Source organism: Podarcis vaucheri (genome assembly GCF_965113315.1).
Source record: "Podarcis vaucheri genome assembly, chromosome: 18".
In the NCBI taxonomy this organism is placed as follows: domain Eukaryota; kingdom Metazoa; phylum Chordata; class Lepidosauria; order Squamata; family Lacertidae; genus Podarcis; species Podarcis vaucheri.
In genome coordinates this window covers 5100796-5126174 of record NC_138756.1, presented here as the reverse complement: position 1 = coordinate 5126174, position 25379 = coordinate 5100796, and the positions used below count along the sequence as shown (strand labels likewise).

At 48.5% G+C, this 25379-nt stretch overlaps 1 protein-coding gene and 1 long non-coding RNA gene across 21 annotated transcripts in view; one reads left to right on the top strand and one right to left on the bottom strand.

Moving 5' to 3' along the window:
• Positions 1 to 25379, bottom strand: part of LOC309523075 — a 219728-nt gene that overhangs the window by 81302 nt on the left and 113047 nt on the right. The gene's annotated exons all lie outside the window — the stretch shown is intronic.
• The window catches only part of PTPRS (protein tyrosine phosphatase receptor type S), a 305222-nt gene that overhangs the window by 169854 nt on the left and 109989 nt on the right, over positions 1 to 25379 (top strand). For 11 of the 20 annotated variants that reach the window (XM_082206217.1, XM_082206214.1, XM_082206218.1 and 8 more), the window contains 2 exons: positions 5131 to 5319; positions 19074 to 19196. In XM_082206217.1, coding sequence (XP_082062343.1) covers positions 5131 to 5319; positions 19074 to 19196 — 312 coding nt within the window. The remainder of the gene's footprint in view (positions 1 to 5130; positions 5320 to 19073; positions 19197 to 25379) is intronic. The other 9 variants (XM_082206204.1, XM_082206221.1, XM_082206219.1 and 6 more) reach the window with 1 other exon arrangement.

The window sequence follows — 25379 nt, the reverse complement described above, 5'->3', positions numbered from 1 at the left end:
TCATCCCAAGGAGAGGCGACTGACGTCTGCGTTGTACCTGTTCCAAGACAAACGCAGACCCCCCCAAAGGCCTGAGCTGAAAGCAGCCCCCTCACTTTGCCAAGCCACGATGTGTGCTTTCAACCAAAGTTTGGTGGCAGCGGGGAATGCAGCGTTGCACAAGTCTTTGCATGCACCAAATAAGAATGGAGGAAGAGGTGTGCTGGATCAGGCCAGAAGGGGTCCATCTTTTCCAGCATCCTGGGGCTAACCAGGCGATCCAAGCACAGATGAATGCACAGAAAATTCTGAATGGTGTGGAGCATGGGTAGGCAAACTAAGGCCTGGGGGCCGGATCCGTCCCAATCGCCTTCTCAATCCGGCCCATGGACGGTCCAGAAATCAGCATGTTTTTACACGAGTAGAATGTGTCCTTTTATTTAAAATGCATCTCTGGGTTATTTGTGGGGCATAGGAATTCGTTCATTATTATTTTTTTCAAAATGTGGTCCACCCCCCCCCCGCAGGGCCTGAGGGACAGTGGACCAGCCCCCTGCTGAAAAAGTTTGCTGACCCCTGCACGAGAGCAATTCTTTCCTCCTGCAGCCTGCAAGCAACTGATATTCTGGAGCATCGCCGCCCCCAACAGTGGAGCCTTATTTTTCCCCATGCAATTGACTAACCCCCTTTCAAAGCCATGCAAGTTGGAGCCCATCGCTGCCTCCTTCGCAGTTCAGCCCTGCGTTGCGTGAAGGAGTTCAAGGCACAGGCTTTACCCTGTTGCAGGCTGGTTCCGGCTCACCCACGCTGCCTGTTTGGCCACCAACACTGCCTCTGAACTTGTCAAAACCCATCCCATCCATCTCTGTTGTTGTTGTTGTTGTTGTTGTTGTTTAGTCATTTAGTCGTGTCCGACTCTTCGTGACCCCCTGGACCAGAGCACGCCAGGCACTCCTGTCTTCCACTGCCTCCCGCAGTTTGGTCAAACTCATGCTGGTAGCTTCGAGAACACTGTCCCACCATCTCGTCCTCTGTCATCCCCTTCTCCTTGTGCCCTCCATCTTTCCCAACATCAGGGTCTTTTCCAGGGAGTCTTCTCTTCTCCTGAGGTGGCCAAAGTCTTGGAGCCTCAGCTTCAGGATCTGTCCTTCCAGTGAGCACTCAGGGCTGATTTCCTTCAGAATGGAGAGGTTGGATCTTCTTGCAGTCCATGGGACTCTCAAGAGTCTCCTCCAGCACCAGAATTCAAAAGCATCCATTCTTCGACGATCAGCCTTCTTGATGGTCCAGCTCTCATTTCCATACATCACTACTGGGAAAACCATGGCTTTTATACGGACTTTTGTTGGCATTTGTTGATGTTCCTTCATGGATCACTGCCTTGCCGTGGCGAAGGGGCTTGAATAACTCAGAGAAGCTATGAGCTATGCCGTGCAGGGCCACCCAAGATGGGCAGGTCATAGGGGAGAGTTTTGACTAAATGTGATCCACCTGGAGCAGGAACCAGCAAGCCACTCCAGTATCCCTGCCAAGAAAACTCCATGGACAAAGACAACAGGCATCCATCTCTGAGGAGGCACTAACACCTCCTTCCTTCAACGCCTTTGCTTGCGTGGTGCCTGCCTGTCTGCCTTTGGCTCCTTCATCGCCCCAATCTGAGCATCAAAGGTTTGGGCACGAACCACGCCCTGAGTTTGAGTTCGCCAGCGAGCAGGCACAAAGAGCTTTGCCCTCAGATGCCAGTCTGCCACTGAACCTACTGAGAGCAGCGTCAAACAGCATGCTGGGCCAGATCGCAAGGCTTGATCGATTTTTTATTTTATTAGTTTTCCAAATTTATAACAAACATATCCACAAACAAAAAAAGAAAACATAAAAAAACAAGCAAACAAACATATATCCAAGCTGTAAAAAAACCCCACTTTTGTTATCATTGTTGGTTGACTTCCTAGAATCCCCCTGGCTGAGTTTCCATATACAGTGGTACCTCGGGTTACATACACTTCAGGTTACATACGCTTCAGGTTACAGACTCCACTAACCCAGAAATAATACCTTGGATTAAGAACTTTGCTTCAGGATGAGAACAGAAATCGCGGCAGCAGCAGGACGCCCCATTAGCTAAAGTGGTGCTTCAGGTTAAGAACAGTTTCAGGTTAAGTACGGACCTCCCGAATGAATTAAGTTAACCTGAGGTACCTGAGGTACCACTGTAGATCATTGTAGCAGTTTCCCAAAACTATTTTCACATAGAATTTACTTGGTCAATTAACATCTTTCTTTCTTTTCATTTTGACTTTTCTCCATCGTCTTCAGAATATCACATATTTAAATCCTAGGCCAATCGGTTACTCCCAAGTATTTTTGTTTAAGTTATCTTAACATATTAAACTAAATAATCTTTACATTTCTTCCATTCCTCTTGGTACTCCTTCTGGTCGCGGACTCTTCCGGTCGGGTCGGCTAGCTCCAAAAAGCCCATCATCTTCATCTGCCAATCTTCCACTGTTGGCACTTTTTGTAGTTTCCAATTTTTGGCCAGCAAAATTCTAGCTGCAAGGCTCGATCGATTGCTTGTTGGGAACCCCGGGCGTTTGGGGTGTTTAGATGCGCACTAGTGGTCCCTGGTTTTGCATGCCAGCAGCGCCCTTCTCAGGTGGGTGGGGGGCTCTCGTCTTCCCCCCTATTCCCCCACCCACGGTGGTGGCATGTGCCAGCCTCTGGGAACCACGTCCTTCGCAGATCTCATCTCGAATCTGATCACGCCTCCAGCCGCGGTTGTTTTAATTAAACTCCGAGGAATTCTGCACAATGTGCCACAAGATTAACATTTTTGTTTAATTAGAAACACTCCGTAATAATAGTTGTCGCAAGCACCCTCCCTTCGCCGCCCTCCCTCCCTGATCTCCCCGCTCATATAATATCCACCCACCCTCCTCCTGCCTGTCAAGAGGGGCTGATCTATCTCTTGGCAGATTAATTAGTTTGTGGAATTAACGAGCTTCGGGAAGGGGCGGCATCTGAGCGGAGGAGATGGAAGCTTCAGAGCATGATGTCACATCCAGCCAATCAGGTGCAAGACGTTCCCGGCTCCACATGGAATGATGCAAACAAACCGGCTGCCGGGTGCGCTTCGGATGAATGCACAGGAAATTCTGAATGGTGTGGAGCATGGGTAGGCCCAGGGGCTGGATCCGGCCCAATCGCGTTCTCATTCTGGCCCGTGGATGGTCCAGGAATCAGTGTGTTTTTACATGAACAGAATGTGTCCTTTTATTTAAAATGCATCTCTGGGTTATTTGTGGGGCCTGCCTGGTGTTTTTACAGGAGTAGAATGTGTGCTTTTACAGTGGTACCTCTGGATACAAACAGAATCCGTTCCGGAGCCCCGTTCGCATCCAGAAGCAAACGTAACTAGCGACTGCAAGTCTGAGCACGCACGCATCGCTTTTTGCCGCTTCTGCGCATGCGCGTGATGTCATTTTGAGCGTATGCGCAAGCGGCGAAACCCGGAAGTAACACGCTCCATTGCTTCCAGGTTGCCGCGGAGCGCAACTCGAACGAGCTCAACATGAAGCATATTCAACCCAAGGTATGACTGTACAGTGGTACCTCGGGTTACATACGCTTCAGGTTACAGACTCCGCTAACCCAGAAATAGTGCTTCAGGTTAAGAATTTGCTTCAGGATGAGAACAGAAATCGTGCTCCGACGGCACGGCGGCGGCAGGAGGCCCCATTAGCTAAAGTGGTGCTTCAGGTTAAGAACAGTTTCAGGTTAAGTACAGACCTCTGGAACGAATTAAGTACTTAACCAGAGGTGCCACTGTATTTTAAATGCATCTCTGGGTTATGTGTGGGGCATAGGAATTAATTCATCCCCCCCCCCAATATAGTCCGGCCCCCCACAGGGTCTGAGGGACAGTGGACCAGCCCCCTGCTGGAAAAGTTTGCTGGCGCCTGTGTGGAGAGAGGCAGCCTTTCTCTCTCTCTCTCCCTTTCCCTCTCTCATATCATGCTAAAACCTTATCTTTCTATTCTGAACTCCAACCCTTGGCCCCAGATCAAGACCTTCAGGGGCCGGAAACACTGGAAATATTACAGCGCCCGCCTCCATAGGCAACCCAGTACAAATCAGAACTAATCCACTGTGAAGACTATATCCGTAATAATTAATATTTGTGATTGATTTCATTTTTGCTTCTTGCACCAAAAATGGAAGCAAAAAGAGTTACCGTCGACTGAAGAATGAAGTTAATGGACTTTGAACAATTAGATAAACTAACAGTAAGGATTCGAAACCAGTGAGACCAGAAATTCACGGAAGACTGGAGTAAATTTACGGACTATTAGAAAAGTAATTGTGAAGAACAGTTGACGTTTGTAGGGTTGCAAGAAGTTTTGTGAGGAGTATTATTAGAAGTATTGTAAAAATGGAGAAAGGGGAGGATGATTTGTTAAGAGATGTAAAGGCAATATAAAGTTAAGAAATGCATAAGAAGTGGTTAAAACGGTAGATCATCAGAGGTGCTGATGGAAGTCTAAAAAGATTGTATAAGTGATAAGTTTTGGGGTACATTTTATAATTTATATGTTAAAATTAGTAAAAAATATTATTAAAAAATTTATGGTTGATAGAATAATAAAGCATAGATTCGCTGCAACACATGGCGGGATATTACGTCCTTGCATTATTTTTGTTTGCATTAGTAGGAAGTGTCCCTCCACCGTCCAGTTTAGCTGGGGGACAAGTGATAAAAAGAGAAGAGGAAAAAATGGGGGAATAGTGTGGAGTTCAAGGAAGCCTAAGTTCTGATTTTCCCCCCCATGATGGCTCCTAAGTTTTGGGTTTTTTTTAAACTATAAAATTTCCAAATTGCTAAATAATAATAATATATTTGTGTGTATGCTCCCCTGCTTTGCTAGTGCCCTAAGCACATGCCCCGTCGGCCTTGTGAGTCTCCCCGTTGTTGCTGTTGTTAACGTTGCCTCCCCGAGTCGCAATTTCCCACGCTTCCCTGAGTCTCAATTTCCCACGCTTCCCTGAGTCGCAGTTTTCCATGCCTCCCGGAGCCCTTCGCAGAGAATGCCACCTCCTGACGCCTCCGCAGAGTCTCACCCTTTCCCCTTTTGCCCGTGTCGTTTCGAACAGAGGACCAGCTGCCTTCGGGCTTCCCCATCATCGACATGGGACCCCAGCTGAAAGTGGTGGAGCGCACCAGGACCGCCACCATGCTCTGCGCAGCCAGTGGGAACCCAGATCCAGAGATCACGTGGTTCAAAGATTTCCTGCCCGTCGACCCCAGCGCCAGCAACGGAAGGATAAAGCAGCTGAGATCAGGTGAGGCGAAATGGTCGGCGTGGTGGGGCAGGTGACGCTTCGGTCAAGATCCTGCTCAGACATTCGTGTGTGCTGTCTGCAGAGTAAACCACTCTCTGTGCCAGAGAGTCCTCTTTGGAACCCCAAGCTCCCTCTGGGAAAGGATTGGGGGATCACAAGGTCTTATATATATAGATTTATTGCGTCCCTATATTCTCCAGCAAACTCAAGCTGGCATCCCACCTTGTCTGAGAGGCAGCGACTGGCCCCCAGGGAGATCCGTGGCCTAGTGGGGATTTGAACCCTGATCTCCCAGGTCCGGGGCTGGAATTCTAACCACTATGCTAGCACTGCCTCTTTCAGGAATAATAATAATAATTTATTATTTATACCCCGCCCATCTGGCTGGGTTTCCCCAGCCACATTAAAAGCTTCCCTAAACAGGGCTGCCTTCAGATGTTGTCTAAAAGTCTGGTAGTTGTTTTTCTCTATGACATCTGGTGGGAGGGCGTTCCACAGGGCGGGTGCCACCACCGAGAAGGCCCTCTCCCTGGTTCCCTGTAACTTGGCTTCTCGCAGGGAGGGAACCGCCAGAAGGCCCTCAGAGCTGGACCTCAGTGTCCGGGCAGAACGATGGGGGTGGAGACGCTCCTTCAGGTATACTGGGCCTTTGAGGCCGTTTAGGGCTTTAAAGGTCTGCACCAACACTTTCAATTGTGCTTGGAAGCGTACTGGGAGCCAATGTAGATCTTTGAAGACTGGTGTTATGTGATCTCGGTGACCGCTCCCAGTCACCAGTCTAGCTGCCGCATTCTGTAGTTTCCGAATCACCTTCAAAGGTAGCCCCACGTAGAGCGCATTGCAGTAGTCCAAGCGGGAGATAACCAGAGCATGCACCACTCTGGCGAGGCAGTCCACAGGCAGGGAGGGTCTCATCCTGCGTACCAGATGGAGCTGATAAACAGCTGCCCTGGACACAGAATTGACCTGCGCCTCCATACATACAGTGCTTAACATGCGCTGTATGTTAAGCACACAAGTATCTGGAAAAGTTAACTTTACCCAGCTGGGCACACTTGCAGTTTTGCCAGAACTCGGCTGCATTTAAATGGCCTTTGCCAGGGTTAAGTGTTACAAACCCACTTGTGTGAATGTTTGTGGCAGTTTGGAAGCTAGGGTGGCGGCTGGTGCGATGTTTTGAGGGACGTCGTGGGCCCAGGACTCTGCTGCCGCTACCTGGGCTTTGTGACCGGAGTAACGGATGTAGAAACGACCACATGAAATTCTGAGTCATTTGTTGGGTCTTTTCCATCCTCTCCTTTTTCAGGAGTGCTTGCCTCCCGTCTCTTATATCAAGGGACAGGTGAATCTGTGTTGGTTTCCATTTCTTAAATTCAGTTCTCCACGCTTATTTTTTCATTCGTTTATTTATCACATTTATAGGTACCGCCTTTCCCCCCAAAGAGGTGGTGCAAAAGGTTCTCCAAACCCCATTTATCCTCACAGTAACTCTGCGAAGTAGATTAGGCTGAGAGGTGGTGACTGGTGCAAGGTCACACACAAAGAGCTTCATGGCTGAGTGAGGATTCGAACCCAGCTTCTCCCAGGTCCTGCTCCAACCCTCTAACCAACACACTAAGCGGCATGCCACACTAAACAACACACAGGGTGTGCTGCCCAAACAGATCAAAGAACGGTAGAGTTGGAAGGGGTACACCCAAAGGACATCTAGTTTCAACCTTTCTGAGGTGCAGGAATCGCTGCAGGTGAGGCCCCTGCTTCCACCTGTCCGTTTGTTTACCTGCCCTTCAGTTAATTTTGAGTTGCGGTTTTGCGCCTCGTGACGTGTTTCCATGTGGCTTTGCGTTCAGAGTTGTTTCCTCGGCGTTCGTTGTGTTCCCTCCCCTTGTTGTGTGTTGTGTAACTGTGTTTGTGTGTCAAAATAAAAAAATTCCTTCCAGTAGCACCTTAAAGACCAACTAAGTTAGTTCTTGGTATGAGCTTTCGTGTGCATGCACACTTCTTCAAATACACAGTATAATGTCCAGGTTCTTGCATTTAGTAAGAAAGAAGATATCAGTCTGTACCTGTGCAAGTTTCTTGGTGAGGTGTGTGCATGCACACGAAAGCTCATACCAAGAACTAACTTAGTTGGTCTTTAAGGTGCTACTGGAAAGAATTTTTTTATTTTGACTATGGCAGACCAACACGGCTACCTATCTGTGTTTGTGTGTGTTTAGCTTTGGGGTGTCGGCGGCTTTTAGTTCCAACACGGAGACCTCCTTGTTTCCTCTTTGTACGGCTAAAGAAAGCCACGCTTTGCAGAGCACCTCTGATGGATGCTTTTGTTGAGATTCCTGCATTGAAGGAGGTTGGATGAGATGGCGCTTCAACTCTACGATTCGGTGATTCTGCACTGTTTTGCTTCCCAACTGCAATCTCCAAACACAAGTCCTCTGCTTGCAAAAAGAAATCCTGAACAGGTGGCGAGCAGAGATGAACCCCATCCATTTAAAGCACTTAGCTTCCCCCACTCTGCTAAAATCCTGAGAACTGTAGTTTAGCCCCTCGGAAAGTTATACTTCTTTGCACCCTTAAAAAAACTGCATTCTGGATTACCGTATTTTTTGCTCTATAAGACTCACTTTTTCCCTCCTAAAAAGTAAGGGGAAAGGTGTGTGCGTCTTATGGAGCGAATGCAGGCTGCGCAGCTATCCCAGAAGCCAGAACAGCAAGAGGGATCTCTGCTTTCACTGCACAGCGATCCGTCTTGCTGTTCTGGCTTCTGAGATTCAGAATATTTTTTTCTTGTTTTCTTCCTCCAAAAACTAGGTGCGTCTTATGGTCTGGTGCGTCTTATAGAGCGAAAAATACGGTGGTTGTAGTTTCTGGGTCACCTTCAAAGGTAGCCCCACGTAGCGCGCACTGCAGTAGTCCAAGCGGGAGATAACTAAAGCATGCACCACTCTGGTGAGACAGTGCGCAGGCAGGGAGGGTCTCAGCCTGCGTACCAGATGGAGCTGGTAGACAGCTGCCCTGGACACAGACCTGACCTGCGCCTTATATCCAGGCCAATACGGTATATACAGCTATTAGTTTGCTGCAATAGTACCTTGAAGCCATACAATTAAAAAAAACATATAAAAAGTTAAAATCAGAAATCAGCTAGCCGTTGTGGAAAGACATGTTCCCTGTGTAAGCCTGACGGAACCAAAACGTTTGGCGCAGGCCACCTGCTGGCTCTCCAGTGGCAGGCAGTTCCACAAGACTGTACCGATGGCAATAAAGTTTCATGCTGCTGTCAGAGGAGCCTTGCCAACTGAGGGGAATTTCCGGTGTGGCTCCTGCAGGTGATTTCGGCGACCCAGCCGGGATGTAAGGGCTCAGGCAGTCCCTGAGTTACACTGAACCCAGGCGGATTAGGGCTTCACAGAACCATAGCATTATAGCGTTGTTGGACGGGACCCCCAAGGGCCGTCAAGTCCAACCCCGTGCATTGCAGGAGCCACAGTTAGATCGGCACAAAGGCCTCAAACCCGGCTCTCGTCTCACAGCGGCAACATGAACCTGCCCTTTGTTCCGATGTAGCTGCGGGAACGTTTAGGATTGGAGTGGGGAACCCTGTGCACCTCTCTCAAGGCCCCGTTTAAAAGCCCCTTTCTGCAGGGCAGCAGACCCCCGTGTGGCCAGCACCCGGCAAACAAGCAGCCCTTCTGCAAACCAGCCTGCCAGGCGGCAAGCCGCCCCCCTCCCGTCGGAAACTCTGCCTGCGTTGGAATTTCTGGAAGCCTGACAACCGCCTAATTTGTCCTCTCCCTTTTCGCTTTCCTTTCTGGCATGAGTTAGCCGTCTTGCTTAATGGGTGGCCGGAGTTGATTCATTCCTTCGTTGCCTCCCACTCTGCTCCTCTCTCTCCTGCCCCCGCCCTCACGCGAACCGCTGCATTTTGCATTCTGGCAGGTCCAAGATTTCATTAAAACGAGTGCTTTGTGCAAAAAGTGCTTTGAAACACTGCCAGTCCCTGCACGTTGAAACGTTCCGTTTTGAGGAATGCCGTTTTAATTAAGAACGTCAGGAGAAGCCTGAATCTGGATCAGACCAAAGCGGTATGTGTGTTCTGTGTGTGTGTGTTTGCATCCTATCATTACTGGTGGTCATGGATACTTTTACACACACACACCCTCCATGAATTTGTCCGATCCTCATCTGAATTGGTGGCCATCATAGAGTTGTAAAGATGGAAGGGTCTCCCAGAGTCATCTAGTCCAACCCCCTGCTATGCAGGAATCTTTTCCCCAACGGGGGCTCAGAACCCACAACCCTGAGATTAAGAGTCTTCACCTCGGTCCACCCCACCCCAATATTTCTGGTGGTGTCAATGCAAGTAAACGCTACTACAGTGGTCGCTCGGGTTGTGAACGTGATTCGTGCAGGTTTGCAACCCGCAGCGACGCGCCTGCACACACGCTGATTGTGATTCGGCGCTCATAAGGCATTGTTTCCAGGCCTTTGACCATTTTGGTTGCCCTCCTCTGGACACGTTCCAGTTTGTCAGTGTCCTTCTTGAATTGTGGTGCCCAGAACTTGTCCCTTGAACTTGAGAAAGCTTTGGTGGGAGTCTTCTCAAAACGGACTTAATTTTGACAGGCCTGGGAAGGTCGGTTTTTGTGCATTTGTTTGTTGTGGCGGTGCAGAGATGACTATTTGCGCTTCCGCAGGGGTTGCCCTGTGGTGTTTGCCGGTTGCAAGCCTCAAAGCTTGTGCCCGCCACGGGCGACTCCAGAGGAAGAGCAGAAGACCTCGCGCAGACTGGACGTTTGCATCGCGCGAACACCAGGGGTTCCCAAAGGGGGCCTGATAGCATGCTTGGGGGGAGAGTGGCCCTCCGACCGCCCCCCAAAATGGCCAACATGGTGAATACTCCATGTTGCTTCTCTGTGTGTGTCTCTGGCCTGGTGCCTTCCTCTTTTGAGTATGCCATCCCCCCAATCAATGGCTCATGCAGAGACACGGCGGTGAGAGTGCGGCAGTTTCTCCCCTCCAATAACTCTCAAAGTAAACCTTTTCAGAAGGTAAGGATGAAATGTGTCTCCTCTACTCGTTTGGGGAGGCGGTGGGGAACCTCACCTGTCATGTCTGGGAATCAATGTCTAAACTTCTGTATGTAATAACCTCTGTCTTATCTATGTTCTGTCCTGTGTTGGGTTCGTTGGCTTTGGTTGTTTTTTTTTGGAAATATTTATTTTAAAAGTAACTGGCTTATAACCACACTTTTAATTTTTTCCCCCTTTTCTGTTTCCTTTTTAATTTTATTTCACTCAGACACCTTTGGTAAGTGTGCTTTCCACATAAATCAAGTCAATTCTTCATTTTCTTAAATATTAGTAGTTCTTTTTTAAAAAATTGACAACCAGTCAACCCCAAACCTGTTGCCTGCCCCACCCTCCTCCCACCCTTAAAACTAATTCCTTCTTTTAACAGCTTCCTCACACCCTTACAAAGTAGGCATGCGGCTTGACTCTTCTACTAACGCCTTTATTTCAGTAGGGATATTCTGCCATTTTTAACAAAACCTTTGTGACCTGGGAGGTTGTCGTAGGCACCTAAAAGCAAAAATTACCGGCGTCTCAAACCTCATGGCTGTTTACAAGGAAAAGAAGAAAATGCAAACTCTTCCAAAATTAGGTAAATTCGGTATTTATAAAATAAAGTCGTCCTGGAATCCCCATTAACACAATATGGTGAGCTACCTTAAAACGGCATCGTGTCTCATTTTGCCCCCGCCCACAAACTGATTTGGAGCTTGGAGTTTCACATTTAACAACTGTGTGTTAGAAACCGCAAGGTGGTTGGGGAGGCAGGAATCCCTGAAATAAAATTAAAAGTTGTGCTCTGTCCAGACGAGGCACCGAGACACCTTCCTAATTTCGCTTTCCCTGTTTGCTACGGTGGAGAGTCTTAAGGCAGGGGTCAGCAAACTTTTTTCCCAGTGGGCCGGTTCGCTGTCCCTTAAATCTTTCGGAGGGCCAGACCATGCGCGCGCGCGCACACAGCCAATTGGCAGAGAGCGGGGAGCTAGAGGGAGCTGGCCAGGGGTAAACCAGGCACGTCCCGCCTCCGAACCCGTGGGAAGGGCAGGTGCGCTCACCTGTCTCGGCAGCGGACGTCCCATCCCTCTCCACTAGCTCTGCCCTGTGAAATCATTGAGATTCGGCAACCACTGGTCCACAGCAGCCACTGCTGCTGCTGCTACCACCGTCGCGCGTCTACGCGCCGCCATCACTGCACGGGAACATGCAGCCCTCCCCTCTGCCCGCGGCCCAGTGCGCAGGTAAAGCAGGTGCATCGTTTGATTGGCAACAGGAGGCAGAGGCCTCTGATTGGCAGAGACGTCCCCGCGCCACGCGCACAAGTTTGGCGTCTGATCGGCAGAGCCGCCGCCACTCGGCCTCTTCCTCCCGTCGCCATCACCGGAAGTCTCGGCCCGTGCGGCCATTTAAGAACCCGGCAGCGGCGGGAGGAAGAGGCTGATCGGCTGCTCAGCCTCCTCCTCCTGTCGCCATCGCCGGTAGTCTCTGCCCACGCGGCAGGTTCTTAAATGGCTGCTCGGGCTGGATTCAGGACCTGCTCGGGCCAGATTTGGCCCGGGGGCCGTAGTTTGCTGACCCCTGGTCTAAGGTCTATGACTCCAAGGACTTCTGGCGGGTAGTCTCAAGGTAGTCTACATTTTTAATAATAATAAACTCTGGGCGGCTTCCAAAAGAATATTAAAATACTATAATACATCAAACATTAAAAGCTTCCCGAAACAGGGCTGCCTTAAGATGTCTTCTGAATGTCAGGTATTTGTTTATCGCTTTGACATCTCGTGGGAGGGCGTTCCACAGGGTGGGCGCCACCACCGAGAAGGCCCTCTGCCTGGTTCCCTGTAACTTGGCTTCTCGCAGTGAGGGAACTGCCAGTGAGGGAACTCCCTTTATATCAGACATATAACATTTTATCAGCTCAGACATATACGATTTGCAATAAAATACTTGAGTTTGCTTATCTTCTCCTCCCTCCCAATGCATTTTCCTTTGGTGTTGTGGTGGTTTTTGGTTTTTTTTAAGATTCCGACCCTGAAGGAAGCGGCTGGCTTTTCTTTAAGTAAGCCACTCTGGGGGTCTTCCTTTTTGGCCGAGTAGCAGGGTGTTTAATTAGCTAGCCTATTTGCGAAGCTAAACAGGGTCCGCTATGGTTTCAAATAAACAAGCTACAGCACCTGTTGTACTCCAGCCTGCCCTTTTTGCTTATTAATGGATGGGCTAAAGGAAGAGCCCCCTGCCAGGGAGTTGAGAATCCATCCCCGCCATAGAGTCCAGTGTGACTTCTGATTCCTGATGAATGCAGGGGGGCAGGGGTTGGACTGGATGACCCTTGGAGTCCCATCCAGCTGCACAGCTCTCTGATTCTACGATTGCCCTTATAACTGGTTCAGCCTTTTAAGAAGGGGGTCCAGGAGTAAAACAAGCTCCTTCCTTGCTTTCCTGCTTCGGGAGCTCTCGGCCCGGTCTCGATTCACAAAGTCTCCCTTTAAATTATGGACCTTGTTTACTTGCCAGATGCCACCACTGCCCACCCACCAAATAAAAATCTCCGGTCTACTGCCCCAAAAGCAAAGTTCTGGGCAATTGCCACAATGTACTGTTCAGGAGGGACGCAGGTGGCGCTGTGGGTTAAACCACAGAGCTTAGGACTTGCCAATCAGAAGGTCGGCGGTTCGAATCCCGGCGACGGGGTGAGCTCCTGTTGCTCGGTCCCTGCTCCTGCCAATCTAGCAGTTCAAAAGCACGTCAAAGTGCAAGTAGATAAATAGGTACTACTCCGGCGGGAAGGTAAACAGCGTTTCCGTGCGCTGCTCTGGTTCGCCAGAAGCGGCTTAGTCATGCTGGCCTCATGACCCGGAAGCTGTACGCCGGCTCCCTCGGCCAATAAAGCGAGATGAGCGCCGCAACCCGAGAGTCAGGTCACGACTGGACCTAATGGTCAGGGGTCCCTTTACCTTTACTGTTTGGTAGTATTTGGGGAAAGCAGGAACTCTTCTCAAAATCAATTTGTTCCTGCACTAGAAGGGGTCGTCTACAGCTCCGTCTCCTTCCCCACCTTGCAAATATTCTCCAGCTTCTTAGATGTGAAACTCCAACAGGTTTTTTAAAAAATAAAAATCTGCCACCTGTGCCCTGTAGTCCTGGTTTATCCCCCACCCCTCATCAATTTTCCTTCTGCTCCCACCCCCAGTAGTTTAAATAACTCTTCATGAGCCAAGCAAAGCCATGCCCATTAGAACTTCCACCTGGCGTTACTGCAATTCAGGGCTAGCGTGTGGCAACTGCTGCCTGATGCGACTCCTTGTGCAACACCGTCTAGGTGTTGGCGAAGCATCCACATACAAAACCCCGAGGGGGAAGAATGCGAATTTAGGGGGTTCAAAGCAGGCTTCTGTGGCGCACAGATCTCTTCCCTCCAGAGAGGAAGACAGGCAAGAGGAACAGCCATGTCTGATGCCAGCATCTGCTGCCTAAAGATGGCAGGGTCATTCCCCCTAATGGTAGGGCCGGCCTTACTGGAATGAAATCTCGAGGGGGAGAAAGGTTTTTCTAAAAAGTGTTCATCAACGTTACACAGGGGTCAGCAAACTTTTTCAGCAGGGGGCTGGTCCACTGTCCCTCAGACCTTGTGGGGACGACGACTATATTTTTTGGGGGAAATAAATGAATTCCTGTGCCCCACAAATAACCCAGAGATGCATTTTAAATAAAAGGACACATTCTACTCAATTAAAAACAGGCTGATTCCTGGATCGTCTGCGGGCTGGATTTAGAAGGCAATTGGGCCGGATCTAGCCCCCGGGCCTTAGGTTGCCTTCTCATGGCGTTACATGTAAAATTTCACCAGGAGCAGCAAAACTGGGAGCAAATCCCATTCACAGGCAGATAGGATGCCAGTATAGACCCCAGTTGGGACACCGGTGGTGCTGTGGGTTAAACCACAGAGCCTAGGGCTTGCTGATCAGAAGGTCGGCGGTTCAAATCCCCGTGATGGGGTGAGCTCCCGTTGCTCGGTCCCTGCTCCTGCCAACCTAGCAGTTTGAAAGCATGTCAAAGTGCAATTAGAGAAATAGGTAAACGGCGTTTCCGTGCGCTGCTCTGGTTCGCCAGAAGCGGCTTAGTCACGCTGGCCACATGACCCGGAAGCTATACGCCGGCTCCCTTGGCCAGTAAAGCAAGATGAGCGCCACAACCCCAGAGTCGTCCATGACTGGACTTAACGGCCAGGGACTGGACTTAACGGTCAGGGGTCCCTTTACTTTTATAGACCCCAGTTTTCTGACCTGAAGGCAGGGCAAGGGGGTGGCAACCTGGATATTCACAAAGATTATCAACACAAGCCGTCACTGGGGTTGCACTGGTTTGCAAAGGTGATGGTTTTGGGCCATGCCAGTTGGACACCGCCATTTTGGGACTGGGGACCCCTCTTTCCTCTCCCTCCCCAGACCCAAGTTTGATGTTCGCCCCCCCCCCCCGAATGCCCTCGTAGGCTCCAGATAATTTGTTCCTATTGGAAATAATTGTTGTGCGGTAGCACACCAGTGATGCGGCAAAGCTGCCTTTCAAGTGAGTCAGACCCCCCATAGACCAGCACCGCCCCCCCCTTCTCCCCACTGGTCCCCTCCCCGCATTGCTCCAGATTGTTGTCACAGATGGCAGATTTTTGCATGTGTTTCTAGGCCTGATTTTCTGAGACGGAAAGATGAGTTCAAGGCTGTTCTATTTCCACTGAATAAATCCACAACCCTCTGCTAATTTCCCCCTCTTCTCTCCCTCGCTTTCTCTCTCTTTCTCGCTGCCTTTTTTAAAACCACCCAGCTGTTTCTCTGCAGAGATTTGCCCAAATTAACGCCCCCTCCCTTTCCTTACTCCTTTTCTTTTCTTTCCAAACTGTTTCCTCCAGCGAGCATACCTTGCTTCGATTAACATTAACTAGCTAGTAACCTTAACTAGACGCTAACTAACGCCTTTCTGTAGATTCCTGTTTTTTGTAACCTGTTGTCCAGCCAGAAGCTGACTCCCTAACTAGAACCTTAACCAGCTTTAACCAAATAACATCTCGCCCTATCCCCTCCCAGCTGACACTAACTAATCATAATAACTAGGTGCTTTATTTTACCCCTATCCTGAAAACAGGGCACATTCATCTAGGAAGTTTGGGGGGAGAGAGAGTATTAGAGACATTTAAACTCCTAAAAAGGAAAGCCGGTTATTTCAAGGCGGACGTAGATTTTTCAGCAAGATGCCTCTGCTGCAGACATTGGTGATGTTTAGCAATACCGGGGAATGCCAATATTTGGAGATCCTGCAAAGGGGGAGTTTTTGGGACTTGAAAGAATGGGCCGTGCTTTGCAAAACCTGCTCTGTTTTCAGGATGGGAGTAAAACCCTAGAGATCGTCTTACAATAATACTTTTCTTGACTGAGATGTGCAGCAATCTCTTGGAAAGCCAGTGGGGGCTGGGAGCGGGGGAAGGATCCTGCAATTTTATGAGGAAGGTGACTTCCGGGCTTTTAGAACCCAAACCTTGAAGAGAACGCCCATGAAGCTATTTGGACTGCGTTCAATGCTGGATGTCCATTTCAACCCATCCTCGGAGGATAACAGTGCCTCTGAGCATGTGGAGAGCGGCTCACCTTGTTGTCCCATGAAGCTGCCTCTTTCCAAGTCAGTCTGCTTACCCACCCGGGCCATTGTTCTCTGCTCGGACTGGCAGCAGCTCCGAGTTTAGTGCAGCGAAGGGTTCCTTTTAAGCAGAGATTGACTGACAAAAAGCTGCCATTTTATAACATTGCCCAGAATTGTCTGATTGGCAGAGGCCTTTCCTATTTAACTGCTTCCTGACCCGTAGTTGTTGACCAGTGAGATGACCGGTATGGAACCTGGGACGTTCTACCTGCCAAGCAGCCGCACTAGACCATCAGGTGTTGGCTCCTCCCCATTGATGCTTTCCTGGGCGACCAATGGCGTCCGCAGCTGTTGCCTTCCTGATTGGCCGAAGTGAACATGAAATCATCCATTCAGAATTTTAAGTACCCGTATTTTTCGCTCTATAAGACGCACCAGACCACAAGAAGCCCCCTAGTTTTTGGAGGAGGAAAACAAGAAAAAAAATATTCTGAATCTCAGAAGCCAGAACAGCAAGAGGGATCGCTGCGCAGTGAAAGCAGCAATCCCTCTTGTTGTTCTGGCTTCTGGGATAGCTGCGCAGCCTGCATTCGCTCCATAAGACGCACACACATTTCCCCTTACTTTTTAGGAGGAGAAAAGTGGGTCTTATAGAGCAAAAAATACGGTACTTCTACATCTCTCAGCCCACTCAAAATAGGACAGCGTTAGAGATTCTCCAAACCTTCCTTCTCCTTAGGATCCTTTCTCCCACTGGCACGTCTAAGGAAACGAAAAACAAACAAAAAAAACTCCCACTATTTTCCTCCCCGCTCGTTTTCACTTCTGTTTTGTTTTTCTTTTTTCTTTTGTTTTTCCTTGCAGAAGGTACTCCGATCCGAGGTAAGAAAATACCCTCCGCAAACGCACACAAAACACCTGCCCCCCGCGGCGCTCACTTTCCCCGATAGCCTATTTGCCACCTCAACCTCTCGATTATAACCAGTTCTTGTTCCGTGTTAGTTGTGTGGTTTTTGATTTTATTTTTTTAAAAAATGAATAACAATCTTGGAGTTTTGTCACTGTTGTGGGTGTTTATTTACTGTCCTGCCTCTTGTCCTGTCTTCTGTGACTTCACCCCCCCACCCCACCCCCATTTATTTCCTCCCCTCAATTCTGCATTTATTTTCAATACATGTATAATTCTCTTCCTTCCTTGGCTGGATGGATAGAACTGGCCGCTGTGTCTGTCGGGGGCCACGGGAGGAAGATTTCCCAAGGTCCTCTAGGGGGCCAGGGGAGGAAGACTTCCCAAGCTCCCCGCCACGCTTGCAATTTATGATGGTGGGCTTCAAACATAGCGCCAAGAAGCACCGAAGGTGTATTTCTGGTTTTCCTTGCGGTTCCTAAGACTATTATAAAATCACTCCCGTTATTAAATCATTTCTCCTTCACAGTCCACAAAAGTGGTAAGGTTTAATTTGAACCCGAAACTGTTGTCCGGAACACGTGAATTGGGAAATTAATGCAATTGTATTTGTATTCTGGTAAAAATGGAGGGGGGGAGGAAAATATATCTCAAATGTCTTAAGAGAAGCTCTGCTGGATCAGACCAAGGATAATAATTTACCTCTGGAAATACCTCTGGAAAGCCTACAGTGTTCCTCTCCCACTGTTGGTCTCTGTACATGGAGGGTCTGTTTCACCACTGATAGACTTATCCTTTTGTGGGGTCTTGGGCAGAGGTCTGTAAAGCTAGGGAACAGAGGGTGAAGAATATGGACAAAGACAATGTTCATCCTCCTCTCCAGGAGTGGCCGGCACCACCTGCTTTCTCTGCCGCCTCTGCCGATTTTGTGGTGAAGTTAGAGGGTTAGCCTGAGCCGAGAGAGCGCATTATAAGCCATTGAAGTTGTGTGACACCTCTTAGTTTGCTGGCTCACATTTTTCTACATGGAGAGCTCGGTTTATGCAAATTCCTGCATCGGGCTGCAGTCTGGCATGCACATAGCACTAAGCACTGTGTTCACGACTGTATGGTTTGCATACTCTTCAACCCCCATCTCTTTCCCGGAGGGGATTGCAAACATCTGTTTCCAGTTTGAACTCACTGCACAGTTAGTTGGCAAGATGTCTGAGCCAGGGCAGAGTGTGGCAAGCGTTCATTTTAACGATGGTTTGTTGAAACAGATCAACTTCAGGCACTGGTTGATGTCCCTGGCTTGCCCAGATAAACCATGGTTGCCGCTAAACTAGCCACAGTTCCCAGGCCTGACCTTTGGAAAACGTAAACCATGGTTAACACTAACCACAGTTCCCAGGTCTAAACTATGGAACACATAAACCATGGTTAACACTAACCACACTTCCCAGGTCTAAACTATGGGACACATAAACCATGGTTAACACTAACCACACTTCCTGGATCCAAACTCTGGAGTAGATAAACCATGGTTAACGTTAACCACAGTTTCCAGGTCTGGTGTTCAGAGCAAATAAACCATAGTTAGCATTAACAACTTTTCTCAGGCGCAACAATCGAAACATGCATCTGCGCCAGAGGAGGAGAGAGAGCTTGAGAATCGTACGCTGGCTGGGGAGAGCCGTAATGTAAGATCCTAGATAGATAGAAAGAAAGATAGATGATAGATAGATAGATAGATAGATAGATAGATAGATAGATGATAGATAGATAGATAGATAGATAGATAGATAGATAGATAGATAGGAGAGCTATCGATGGTGAGAGAAGAATGAATATTGTGAACCAAGCCCATGTCCACAAGTGGCTACCACTTCTCACCCATGACCTATGCTATGCGAACAAGAGTATGCTGGGGTAGCAATCCTGCGTGCCCTTACTAGCGAGTAAGTCCCACTGAGCCCAGCTGGTGAGTAAGCCTCCTTGGGATCGCAGCAGGGCACCGCTTTTGGGTAAGATGAAGAAAGCGTCAGAAGCGTTGAGCTGCGATGGAGAGGAAAGCAGGGAAGATGTTGCCCTTTCCCTCCTGGCCTGCTGGTCCTCTGAACTAACACGTTTCCCTTCCTCTCCCCGCTCCCGGACCCTCCTCCCATTTCCAGGTGGCCTTCAGATCGAAAGCAGCGAAGAGACCGACCAGGGGAAGTACGAGTGCGTGGCCAGCAACAGCGCCGGCGTGCGGTACTCCTCACCCGCAAACCTATATGTGAGAGGTAGGGAACGCCGTGACTCGCAAGAGTGGCAAATGCCATCCTCTCCAAATTCCTCTTCCCCCCAGCCTACACGCGCGCAGAGACACACACACACTTCTGAAGGCTTCTGTTTTTTGCTGCGTTTCTCTTTTTCTCAAGATCCAGAAGGTGTTTGGGGTGGACTGCAAAGTCCGTATCGGAGACAAATGGGTGGCCCCAGAGCCTGGCGGGACATTGGAGAGACCCAACTGTGTGGGAATATGCACTGGGGAGCAGGAGGAAATGTCTAATAAATGGGTCTGCAGCTACACTGCAGGAGGCCTCCGGCTAACAACTGGCTCAGTTTCCCCACTTTTTCCAACGACCACTAGGGCAGGCCAAGGGGCAGCTCCTATCCCTGTAAATATCCCACACCAACCCGATCTACATATGACATTCCTGCTTTGCAGCGGGTTGGGATGGATGACCCTTTAGGTCCCAACTCCTGTGAGTTTGCATGGACTGTGCCAGTGGTTTGGGTGTGCAAGTGCCCCAAGCAAGGAGCTGTCACCCTGCCCTTATTTCTAAACATTTGTGTTTTTCTTTCTAGCCCGCCTAAAAATATACCTTGCTCTTTCTGTTCCCCCTGTCAAAAAAAAAAGGGTTTTTTTCCCCAACCACCATTGTGGTAGCCAGTACTTATGGGGTGGTCCTAAGCCTCTCCGTTGTTTCGACGTTATTACTGGGCTGATTGGCTCAGCCAAACTGGCATGGGACTGCAAGAAATGAGAGAGGCAAGTCTCCCAAGGCCATCTTTTAAGACACTCACACCTTCCTGGACCCTTCCTCTCGGGATTATGGGAATTGTAGTCTACCCAGAAGGAGGGGGGCAGGGGTGCCAAAAGTACTGGAATTCCCACAAATCCTCACCCCCCAAGATGTAAACCAGCTGTTAAAGCTGGTCCATGTTTGCAGTTTGGGTCAGGCTTTCCCTGATAATTCAGATTTGGTTCGTAATGCGGCCATCCTCCTTTTTTCCTCCCTTGAGGCCGGAGGTACACCCTTATTTATTTATTTATTCCTGTACATCACCTTTAAGGGATGCGGGTGGTGCTGTGGGTTAAACCACAGAGCCTAGGGCTTGCCGATCAGAAGGTCGGCGGTTCGAATCCCCACAACGGGGTGAGCTCCCGTTGCTCGGTCCCAGCTCCTGCCAACCTAGCAGTTCGAAAGCACGTCAAAGTGCAAGGAGATAAATAGGTACCACTCCAGCGGGAAAGTAAACGGTGTTTCCGTGCGCTGCTCTGGTTCGCCAGAAGCTGCTTAATCCTGCTGGCCACATGATCTGGAAGCTGTACGCCGGCTCCCTCGGCCAATAAAGCGAGATGAGCGCCGCAACCCCAGAGTCGGCCACGACTGGACCTAATGGTCAGGGGTCCCTTTACCTTTACCTTTACATCACCTTTGCCAACCTGGTTCCTCTAGACCAGCCTTTCTCAACCTGTGGCTCCCCAGATGTTATTGGACTACAACTCCCATCACCCCCTAGCTAGCAAGGCCAGAGCTCAGGGATGATGGGAGTTGTAGTCCAACCACATCTGGGGACCCACAGGTTGAGAACTGCTGCTAGACTACAGTAAACAGTAATGTCTGGAGGGCACGAAGTTGGTGATGGATGCTGCAAAGGAATGTTTTAAGGAGAGTTGTGCAGTCCCACCACAGAATTATGATCAAACACCTGACCTTTCAAGCTGTCCCAACAACAGCACCCCACTTTAAAAAAAAAGGGAGGGGAACCCCTTTTCGTATGTGATATCTAACCCTGCCAGGTGCTTAGACAAAATCGTGCACAAACACAACACCGTGTGCGAAGGGATGCTGAAACCCCCTGAAAGACGTGTTTCAGAGTCTACAACAGTATTCCTTGGATCTCCAGTTGCTGTTGTGCTACAGACACACCAACTGCAGCCGTTGTCATCAAGGATGATGGGGAATTGTGGTCCATCAGGGCCCAAGGTCAGAGAGGTGTGGTCTGGGTGAGGTTCAAACGGCTGCACGAATCAGGTGGCGTTGAGGTCCTTGGAAGGCCCCTGCCCCAAATGGCCAGAAGTGACCTGTTCACCACCATCAGATTATAGAGTCTCACGGTCCAGCCAGGGGTCTCCCAACCCCCAGCCCTCATAGGCTCACGCCGTTCCGTCAAGGCTTGACAAACGGCCAAGTGGTTCCTTTGGGGGGGGGGGTGTTTTCGGAAGCCTGGCCACACACAAAATGGTTCCCCATTGTCTCTGATCAGAAGGGCGCCCTCGTCAACAGAAGTGGGGCGCGGGGGGTCCCTCTTGCAGTTATTGTGAAGAGATAGGCTGCAACACTTTTTCTTCCTCTTTCCAGTCTGATGTCAGGTGCACAAAAATTAAAATAACTTTCTTGCCAGACCCAGCATCCCTTTCAAACTATGGATGCTGGAAGCTGCGGCCTTCCTAAATATCTCTGAGGAGTACACCTTCCGTCATCTCCTAAGCATAGGTTTCCCCAGCCTCCCACTAGATACCCATAAGCCTCCTTGTTTTCACTACCTGGGGCAATGAGGTTGTTGGCGTCTCTGCTATGGACCAGTCCATGGCTGCTCAGCTTCATGCACCACAGTAGATCGAAAGCCATACAGGCCTTTAGAAATTTCAATGTCTAACACTGCAGTAAAGTGACCTCTTTTTCCAGTCTGCTTGGGGCCACATGCCTGATAACACTGCTTATTTTCTGGGTTTTGTGTGTGTGTGTGTTTTTTTTACACCCAAGCTAAATTTTCAAAGGAGGCTTTTGTCTTTGTTTGCTGCTGCTGCTGTTACTGTTGTTGATGTTGTTGATGTTGTGGCCCAATGACAAAAAAATGAGAAATGATGTCCGTTGCCTCCATTGTTGATGCAACCAGCAACGTAGAGCGTAACATCTGGCGCTGTGCTGAAGGAAATGTTTCTCAGAGTTTTTGTGCCGTGGGTAAAATCTCAGGCCTCGAGGGCTGAGCTCACATGATCCATGTGGCTTTGTCCCTTCCTTCGTGGGTCTTCTGTGGGTTGAGAATTTTAACCTGCCACAGTTCAGAAATCGGGAGCTTTCTCTCGCCCCGTTTGTTCAATTTGGTTGCTTAATTTTGTGTAAAAACGCTTCATTCTTCCCCTACAAAGCTGCGATGGTTTGGCCCAGTCCATCCAAAAAAAAAGCAGTCTAAAACCCGATATCTTTTGTGGGGACTGGCCAAAGTGTCAGAAAAGTGGGCCAAATTTACGAGTTCCTCTTTGTTCTGAAATTTAGACAGAGCTCTTTCTCCCCAATATCAATGCTTTATGTTGTTGCTTGCTCAGCACTATGCAGTAGCGGCACCTGGTGGGGCAATACCAGCATTGCACAATATTACAACACCTGCCCAACCTGTCCTTCACCTCCTAGGAATCCAGAGAAGAAATGATTGGAAAAATTAGCTCTTTCCAAGTGTAGAATAATCACTGAATGACGCAGGTTGCGCAAGCTCCCCTCAGGAGCTGCTAACTGTTTCAAACCCAGCTTTGGAAAGCCACAGGTGTGGCGCATGTGTTTACGGAGACATCTGTTTGGGTTCAAAATGTAAGATCTTCCGTAGAGTCAGGCAGCGCCTCGCATCGTAGATGGGGCAAAAGAAGCTCACCTTGGAAGTTCACCTGGACAACGGAGTGCTCTCTCTAATAACTTCTGCTTCCTTGTTGTGTTTTACGATAATTGCGCAAAAGGGAGAAATGGTTTGGATTGTGTGACTGGGGCCTTATCACTATTAGCATTATTTTCCTTTTCTGTCATTATTTCCAAAGAGCCTTGAACATGATTGCTGGGTCTATGGTTGTTGTTTCCCCCTCCTACCGATTTGTCAAACTGTTTCTCCCATAATATGCTTTTATCCCCTCCCAAAAATGGGATTTCAGGTGCACAGAGTAGGGCGTTTCCACTGTTTGGTGTTCCTCCCCATTTCTGCACTTTCCTTGTTGTCGTTTTTAGCAATTTTTTGTTGTTAGTTGTTAGTAATTTTAACCACCATAGGGAACTTCCGTCCACCCCCACCCCTTTCATGTCTGAATGAGTTTGGGTGGGGAGGGGAGGAGCCTGTGTTGGAAGGGGCGGGGCTTTTAAGGCATGTCTGAATGGGCGCCGGGAAATGGGCTTGGCAGCTTCACAATAAACCAGAAGCACGGGAAATAGCATCCTTTTTTAATAATAATAATAATAATAATAATAATAATAAAGAGCCCCCAAATATTCCAAGGGACCAGGTCGAATTGCAAGCAGCCGTTGTCTTACCTGGTGAATGAGCCCAGAGAGACAGATGCAGCGCTTCTATCCAGGTGCAACTCACCTGGATTGGCACAGGGTGGCGGGGGCAGGATTGCACCGACTCCGTTCCCCTGCAGTTCCCATGAAGACATGCCTTGGATGGGTTTTCGAGGGCACCTCAAAATATTCGGGTGGGCGGCTGGAACTCCCGGGACGACGACTGACAGTGCCAAGGTGGAAACGAAGGAGAAGACTTCGGGTTTTTTTTCTTTTGTTTGGGGTGCCGTGCTGTAAATGTTGTTTAACCTTCCTTTCTTTGAGCCGCAGGGGCTTTTTGCCAGATCTGTGGATGCAGGGTAGAATCCACCGGTGGGGTTTGGGGGTTTGGGGGAGGGTCTGATGGGGTGCAGGGGGGGTCATTACTGCCGAATTGGCAAGGAAGGGTCGTGCTAACACAGGGAGGGGGTTCACGTGGCTAAATGTGGTGGGGGAAGACGGTCGCTGGAAAAATTAAAAATGGACATTTTGAGATGATATATATTACCTTTTTTAGCTCGATATTTTTGTTTTTTTAAGTTAAAAGGCGGAAATACAAAAGGAAAGGAAAGGAAAGCAATTGAAATTGCAGTTGCCAGCCGTGAAGGCCTTTTTTTACTCTCTCTGTGTTTCCCTTATTTTTCTTCTCTCCTCTTCTCATGTCATTGTGTTCTGCATCAAACCCCTTTAAAACATCCCTCAGAGCTACGAGAAGGTTGGTGTGGTTTTTTTTTTTCCTTTTTTACTTTCTTTACCCACATATTTTTACATTTCTTAATTAAAAAAAAATTAATTAAAAAAATTAAAAAAGAGAGAAATATATAAATAACCCTATATCTTATGATTGCGATATATCTTTTTTTTATAAAAAAATAAATTAATAAATAACATAAAAAATAAAATGGCGAATATATATATATATATGATTGAATATTCCTTTTTTAAAAAAAAATGAGAGAAAAAGAAAGAAAATCTCTGCGTTTATATATATATCTATATATATATATTTTATATAATAATTAAAAAAAAAGTTGACAAAGCGAGACCCCCCCCCCTCTTCGTTCTCGGGTCTCGTTGGAGATGAGTTGAGTTGCATTGTGGGACGTGTGCGCTCTCTGCATCCGTTGGTTGCATTTCTGTGTGCACTTTTTTCTGTCGTCATGGTTACCTTGCTGTATGGACATTTTGGGCCTGATCTGCATGACAGGAGAATGTTTACGAGGCAACGATCTTTTGCATGCCGGTCCTTTTCAGTTTTCTTTTCTTTTCTTTTTAAATTAATATTATTTCGTTTCTCCCGCCCCCTTTTAAATTTTTATTGTTCTTTCAAATTGTGTGCGTGAGTGTGCGTGCGTGTGTATATATATATATATACATATATACATATAATTTCAAATGAACTTTTTTTTTTTACGTTATCAGTGGAATTTTTTTCCCCTTCCCCCCCACCCGCATATTTATTTCTTTTTAAACATTTTGATTTTTGGTTTTTTTCCGTTTCTCTCTTTTTTTCTTTTTTCTTTAAAAAAACCTTCCTTTGTCGGTTTGTCAGTCGGTTGGTTTCGATCGGTTATGCTGTGCTGTATTTTTATTCCAATTGCATTGTGGAAAAAAAGCCAGTGTTCCTGCTTCCCTTTCTTCCACCCCCTCCTCAAAATCTACCCCCCCAACCCACACCCCTCTGACGATTTAACAACCTCCAGCCCGATAATATTGCAGCCACACAGCTCTAATGCCTGTCTGAGGAACAGCCTCCCGGGACGAGGGGAGGGGGGGTCTCGGCTAGGCGGTCCCAAAATGAACTTGAGCATTACATTTCATGGGCTGCTAAAAAGGGAACTTAAGCGTTGCCCTCAAGTTCTTAGAACAATCCTGGACTCCCATTACACAACCAGAAGTTTACTT